The sequence below is a fragment of the Somniosus microcephalus genome, chromosome 21 (assembly GCF_052327205.1).
Source record: "Somniosus microcephalus isolate GS21.2 chromosome 21, FLI_Smic_1.0, whole genome shotgun sequence".
In the NCBI taxonomy this organism is placed as follows: domain Eukaryota; kingdom Metazoa; phylum Chordata; class Chondrichthyes; order Squaliformes; family Somniosidae; genus Somniosus; species Somniosus microcephalus.
The window spans coordinates 15,947,366-15,954,673 of record NC_141007.1 but is presented as its reverse complement, the minus strand read 5'-3'; the positions used below and the strand labels follow the sequence as shown (position 1 = coordinate 15,954,673).

General features: G+C 56.2%; 1 protein-coding gene across 1 annotated transcript in view; it reads left to right on the top strand.

Moving 5' to 3' along the window:
• Nucleotides 1–449: 449 nt before the first annotated feature.
• Nucleotides 450–7,308, top strand: part of pkd1b (polycystic kidney disease 1b) — a 157,133-nt gene continuing 150,274 nt past the window's right edge. Inside the window, exons 1-2 of the mRNA XM_085964089.1 lie at nt 450–528; nt 2,498–6,147. Coding sequence (XP_085820215.1) covers nt 450–528; nt 2,498–6,147 — 3,729 coding nt within the window. The remainder of the gene's footprint in view (nt 529–2,497; nt 6,148–7,308) is intronic.

Sequence of the window (7,308 nt, the reverse complement as noted above, 5' to 3'; positions counted from 1 at the left end):
TAAACAGTGACTCTGTACAGTTACAGTGAGTGACCCTTACCCTGCTGAATAAACAGTGACTCTGTACAGTTACACAGTGAGTGACCCTTACCCTGCTGAATAAACAGTGACTCTGTACAGTTACACAGTGAGTGACCCTTACCCTGAATAAACAGTGACTCTGTACAGTTACAGTGAGTGACCCTTACCCTGCTGAATAAACAGGGACTCTGTACAGTTACAGTGAGTGACCCTTACCCTGAATAAATAGTGACTCTGTACATTTACTTAGCAAATAATCCTTACCCTATGGAATACTAAGGAACTCTGTACAATTAGATTGGAGCTTTGTAAAGTTGATACAGCTGCTATTAAGCTCAATGTGTCAGTCACTGTGGGAATTCTAGCGCTGTTCTCGATCACCGTCTAGCTGTAGTCATGGCTGCCCCATTAGTGATGATCCTAATTTTATGACACACCTGAAGGACTTTGCTCTTGAGTATTTTGTTGATTCGTTTATCATCATCTTGAACAGAGCCATGGAGATTGGTTTGAGCAGTGGATCCAACTGATGGATACATGAACCTGTCCACAACTGAACATTCATTGGCAGCACTGAGAGGCACCACAAGAATAATTGGCATGGGAAATGGAAATGACACAGTGCTTCAGTCATGATGCCATGGACTTGTGTGTGCATCTCTTCTTCTGTCACTCTCTCTGTCTCTCTCCCTGTCTGTCTCAATCTCTCTCTGTCTGTCTCAATCTCTCTGTCTGTCTCACTCTCTCTCTCTCTCTGTCTCACTCTCTCTGTCTCACTCTCTGTCTGTCTGTCTCACTCTCTCTGTCTGTCTCACTCTCTGTCTGTCTCACTCTCTGTCTGTCTCACTCTCTGTCTGTCTCAATCTCTCTCTGTCTGTCTCAATCTCTCTCCCTCTGTCTCACTCTCTCTCTGTCTGTCTCACTCTCTCTCTGTCTGTCTCACTCTCTCTCTGTCTGTCTCACTCTCTGTCTGTCTGTCTCTCTCTCTCTCTGTCTCACTCTCTGTCTCACTCTCTCTCTCTCTCTGTCTCACTGTCTCTGTCTCACTCTCTGTCTGTCTGTCTCACTCTCTGTCTCTCTGTCTCACTCTCTCTCTGTCTCACTCTCTCTCTCTGTCTCACTCTCTGTCTGTCTGTCTCACTCTCTCTGTCTGTCTCTCTCACTGTCTGTCTCAATCTCTCTCTCTGTCTCACTCTCTCTCTGTCTCACTCTCTCTCTGTCTCACTCTCTGTCTCACTCTCTCTCTGTCTCACTCTCTCTCTGTCTGTCTGTCTCAATCTCTCTCTGCCTGTCTCTCTGTCTGTCTGTCTGTCTCACTCTCTCTGTCTGTCTCTCTCACTGTCTGTCTCAATCTCTCTCTCTGTCTCACTCTCTCTCTGTCTGTCTCACTCTCTCTCTGTCTGTCTCACTCTCTCTCTGTCTGTCTCACTCTCTCTCTGTCTGTCTCACTCTCTCTCTGTCTCACTCTCTCTCTGTCTGTCTCACTCTCTGTCTGTCTCACTCTCTGTCTGTCTCACTCTCTGTCTGTCTCACTCTCTGTCTCACTCTCTCTCTGTCTGTCTCACTCTCTCTCTCTGTCTCACTCTCTCTCTGTCTGTCTCACTCTCTGTCTCACTCTCTCTCTGTCTCACTCTCTCTCTGTCTCACTCTCTCTCTGTCTCACTCTCTCTCTGTCTGTCTCACTCTCTCTCTCTCTCTCACTCTCTCTCTCTGTCTCACTCTCTCTCTCTCTGTCTCACTCTCTCTCTGTCTCACTCTCTGCCAGTCTCAATCTCTCTCTGTCTGTCTCACTCTCTCTGTCTGTCTCACTCTCTCTGTCTCACTCTCTCTGTCTGTCTCAATCTCTCTCTGTCTCACTCTCTCTGTCTCTCTCTCTCTGTCTCTCTCTCTCTGTCCATCTCTGTCTCTCTCTCTGTCTCTCTCTCTGTCTCTCTCTCTGTCTCTCTCTCTCTGTCTCTATTTATCTTTCTCTCTGTCCATCTCTGTTTCTCTCTCTGTCTCTCTCTTTCTCTCTGTCTCGCCCTCTCTCTGACTCTCTGTCTCGCTCTCTCTCTGACTCTCTGTCTCTGTCTCCCTCAGTCTCTCTATTTATCTTTCTCCCTGCCCATCTCTCTGACTCTCTGACTCTCTGTCTCGCTCTCTCTCTGTCTCTCTGTCTCTGTCTCCCTCAGTCTATCTCTATTTATCTTTCTCCCTGTCCATCTCTCTGTCTGTCTGTCTCTCTCCAACACGTACACACATTCCCCTGTCTCGTGTTCCCTCTCTGTCTTGCTGTTTCATGTTCTGCCTTGCTTTGTCTCTCCCTATGTTTTTGCTCTCTATTCTCTCTCTGCTTCATCCTTTCTGACCGCCCTTTAGTGAAAGGTCCGCTTTGGTCTGACGGAGACAGTGGGGCCAGTGGACAGGCGTTGCAGATGTACTGCTGCAAATAACCAAATAATAGTTTAAAAGTAAAAAAACTCTTCTGTTTCTCTAGGTGACTATATTTTGGAAGTGGAGATTCTTGCTCAGTGGAGCTGTGTTAAGAGGAGCCTTTCGGTGCAAGTCCGTAGCCCTTTGTCAGGATTGAGCTGTGCACCGACCCCGGACCACCCTCGCATCAATGGGGCCGTTGAGTTTGAAGCTTTCCCTCGCCCCTCCTCCTATGGGATCTTCTACACGTGGAACTTTGGTGATGGAGCTCCTGTTGTAGTGGGGGCAAATTCCACGGTGCGCCACAGGTTTAAAGCGAGGGGAGTTTACAACGTCACACTCCGGGCCAACAACACGGCCAGCGGAGTGAGTTGCTACGTGATGGTTACAGTGGAGGAAGAGGTCGCGGGCCTCGTGGTGACAACCAGTGGGCGCGGTGAGCTGGGCTCGGCGATGCTGGTTCGAGCCGAAGCGTTAAGCGGCAGTAACGTCGTGTGGACCTTCGACATGGGGGACGGGCGCACCTTCGGAAACCTGACGGCCGGCGCGGTTTCTCACACGTACGCGGCGGAAGGGAGTTATACCGTCACTGTAACCGGCAGCAACGCGGTGAGCTCGGTCAGCCGCTCGGTGGTCGCGGAGGTCTACGCGCTGAGGGTGACGGGCATCACCCCGGCAGGATGCTTGGCCTCGGGACGCAAGGCCTCATTCCAGGCTCAGGTCTCGGGGGCGGGGAACGCGACACGATTCCGCTGGAGCTTCGGAGACGGGAGCCCGGCTCAGGTGGTGCGCGGCAGCCCCAGGATCCTCCACGCCTACGCCAGGGCCGGGAACTACACCATCAGCCTCACCGCCAGCAGCCCCTACACCGCCGCGTCCCGCCAGGCCGCCATCTGCATCCAGGCGCCGATCGGCCACGTCCGGCTGGTGGCCAGTAACTATTCCGCACTGTTGAACGATCCGGTGCGATTTGTAGCCGAGGTGGTCCCCAGGGAGGATGAGCGGCACCGGTACGAATACCAGTGGGATTTGGGGGTGTCGGGCCCCCCTGTGTCCAGCCGCCGGGAGCTGACCTTCACATACGGCCGGGTCGGCCTCTACTCGGCCACCGTCTGTGTCAGCAACCGGGTCGATCGGCGGAGCAGCTCGTGCTCGGTGGCGATTCAGGACGGTGTCGGTGACTTCACGATCTGGCACGACGGTCCAGGCCAGGAGGCGCTCTCCTTGAATGGGACTTACAGGTTCCGCCTCCGCGGGGCGTCGGGCACCAACGCCACCTTCCACTGGGACTTCGGCGACGGCACAGCCAGGCGGCAGGGGCGCCAGCCAGCGCACGCTTACCGGAGCCGCGGCCCGTTCACTGTGACCGTCATCGGGCAAAACCTGGTCAGTCGCTTGGAGAGGCGCCTGGCGGTCCGGGTCGTGACCCCCGTCACCCAGCTGAGCATCAGCGCCGAGCAGCAGACGGTCGAAGTCGGGAAGGGAGTCACCTTCACTGCCGCCCTGTCCCTGGGAGAGCGAGTCTCCTTCTTCTGGGCTGTGTGCGGAGACTGTGCCCTACATCCCGGACCCTCCAGCTTTAAACACACGTTCCAAAAGCCTGGCACTTACATCGTGGTGGTGACGGCAAGAAACGAGGTGAGCGAGGAGACAAGAATGGCCACCATTCAGGTCGAAGAGCGGATCCAAGACGTGGAGATAGACAGCGGTGACCTGATTCAGGGCAGTTACTTTGCCACCAAGGAAGCTGGCACGCTGCGCGCACGCGTGGTGCTTGGCTCCAATGTGTCCTACGAGTGGACCATCAGGCGAGGCCCTGTCGCGGTCGCTGTAGGTCAAGGGTCGACGGTGGTGTTTGAGCCAGAGGTGGCCGGCGATTACTATGCGGTGGTGCTGGCCAAAAACGCTCTCGGAGGAGTCAACCGAAGCAAAGAGATCTTTGTCCAGGAGCGTATCAGTGGGGTGGAGCTTACATCGACATCGCACGCGGCAGCTACTGGGCAACTGGTTCACCTGAACGTGACAGTAGTCTCGGGGACTGACTTGCTGTACGAATGGCATGTCGAAGGAGATGAAGACCGCCTCAGGACCAACATATCCTCGCTCGCCTACGTTTGCTCGTCGGCAGGAACCACTGTGGTGAATGTGACCGTCCACAACAGGCTGGGCGCCGCCCAGGGCTCCCTGGCTTTAAGAATCCAGGAGCTCATCTCCGAAGTGAGCTACACAGTGCTGGAGGCAGCACCTCCCTTCTACGTGCCGTCCGCCACCACCGCGCACCTCCGGGGCTTCGCAGCCCGAGGCACCGACCTCTCCTGGGAATGGAGCCTGCCGGGCGGCGCAGGAATTCGGGCCTGGCACGGGCGGGAGGTCGAGCACACCTTCGGAGCGGCGGGCGTGTATCCGCTCACCCTCAACGCTTCCAACGCAGTCAGCTGGGAGGCGATTTGCCACAACATCACCACCCTGGACAGGGTCCGAGGGCTGGCGGTGGTGCCAGATAATGCGACTGTTCGGGCCGGCAAGCCAGTGACCTTCGCCCTCAGCATCCGGCAGGGCAGCGCCGTGCGCTATTTCCTGTACTTCCCCGGCCTGCACGTGGGCGTGTCACTGCGCGGGGACACCTACGAGATGGCGTTCCCGTCGGTCGGCTGGCATAATGTGACGGCGACGGCGCGGAACGAAGTCAGCAGCGAGACGCGCTCCACCTGCGTGGCGGTGGTGGAGGAGATCGCTGGGCTCCACTTGGTCAATTGCTGCCACCCCGCCGTCGAAGCCAACAAGGAGGTGAGGCTGACAGTGGGCGTACGGACTGGGGCGGGCGTGAGGTACAAGTGGCACCTCCACCTGCCGGGCTCTTCCGATCAGCAACTCTCGGGGCCAAGCATCACCTACACTCCTCTGGGCACAGGCGAGCTGACCGTCCGCATCGAGGCTGCCGGTCAGCTCGGCGAGCTGACGCTGACCGAACGCTTTCGGGTCCAGCTCCCGGTGATGGCAGCGCCAGACCTCTGGAGCAATGGCACCGATCTGTTCGTCGACCAGGCTGTGACGTTTTCCATGGCGGTGGCCGGGGGCAGCGACGTCCGCTACCGGTGGGATTTCGGCGACTCCCGGAAGACGTACGTCGACCAGAACGGCACCGCCCGGCACCGGTACAGGGCGGCCGGCCGTTACACCGTGGAGGCCGAGGCCTTTAATGACATCAGCTCCGCCGTGGCCCGGCTGGCGGTCACGGTGCGCCAGCCCGAGTGCCGGGCGCCCGCGGTCCGACTGGTCAGGCCGCCGCCCACCGTCGCCAGGGCTCGCGCGAACTACTTCGAGGCTGACGTGGACCTGAGGGGCTGCACCGCGTACCGGGCCCGCTACCGGTGGGAGGCGTTCGAGGCCGCCAGCTGCCGCGGGTCGGCCCGACTGTCCCTCGGCACCGCGGACACCGGCAAACCCCTCCTGGTGCTGCCCAAGCTGGCACTGCCCCTTGGCGCACACTGCCTCCAGTTCACGGCGGATCTGTGGGGCACACCCTTGAGCAGCAAGGCGGCGACAGTGATCCGGGTGGTGCAGAGCAAACTGGTGGCCGTTATCAGCGGGGGCTCGGAGAGAACCTGGGACGCTCACCAGGACCTGGTGCTGGATGGATCCAAATCCTACGACCCGGATGTTCAGATGGAAGAGGAGGCCTTCCTGATGTATCACTGGGATTGCGAGGCCACGGTAAGACTTAAACCTCACGTCCCTTATAGAATCATAGATTAGTCTACCACAGAAGGAGGCCATTCAGCCCATCGAGTCTGTGCTGGCTCTTTGGAAGAGCAATCCAGTTAGTCCCACTCCCCCGCTCTTTCCCCACATCCCTGCAATTTTTTCTCCTTCATGTATTTATCCAATTCCCTTTTGAAGGCTACTATTGAATCTGTATCCACCGCCCTATCAGGCAGTGCATTCCAAATCCTAACCACTCGCTGCGTAAAAAAGTTACTTCAACTCGTGACTGGACGGGAACAACACAAAAAGTGATGGGCAGGAAAAGAGCAGCTGGCCCACCAAACCTGCCCCACACTCATCATGTTCCAAGTATCATGACTAGACACTTCCCACCCTCCCGCAGCCATGTAATCTCCTGGGAGAGGCATAAAAACAGAAAATCCCAGGGCCGATAAAGGAAATAATACTCTGGGAGATTCCTCCCCGAACACCTCAGGCGATGGAAACCAGTCCAGGAGATCCCACGGGACGAGTGTCACCTATGAAGACACTCGCCTTCTATATGATGCGATCTCTGCCCCAGTGAAGAAGCAGTCCAATGCTGTGCATTTGGGGGAGGGGTTTGGATGGGGCTGTGGGTTAGACACTGGGGACCTTTCCTGGGCCTTGGTTCAAATCCAGCCCGGGCTGAGGGAATGAAATTTGTTTCCGTATGCTCAACTCCCGATCAAATGGGCCTCAATCCAGTTCCTTGTGGGCATGGAGCCACAGCACCAGACTGCCCTGATCACTAAATCCAAACTAACCAGGATTCTAACTCCGAACCTATAGCATGGCCAGTGTGGGAAATGGAATAATGCCCCACTTGCAGTGGGGGTGCTCTAGTGAGGTTAGAGCTGAGGAACATTAATGGGATAGTGTAGAGTGAGCTTTACTCTTTATCTAACCTGTGCTGTACCTGCCCTGGGAGTGTTTGATGGGACAGTGTAGAGGGAGCTTTACTCTGTATCTAACCCGTGCTGTACCTGCCCTGGGAGTGTTTGATGGGAGACTGTAGAGGGAACTTTACTCTGTATCTAACCCGTGCTGTACCTACCCTGGGATGTTTGATGGGACAGTGCAGAGGGAGCTTTACTCTGTATCTAACCCGTGCTGTACCTGCCCTGGGAG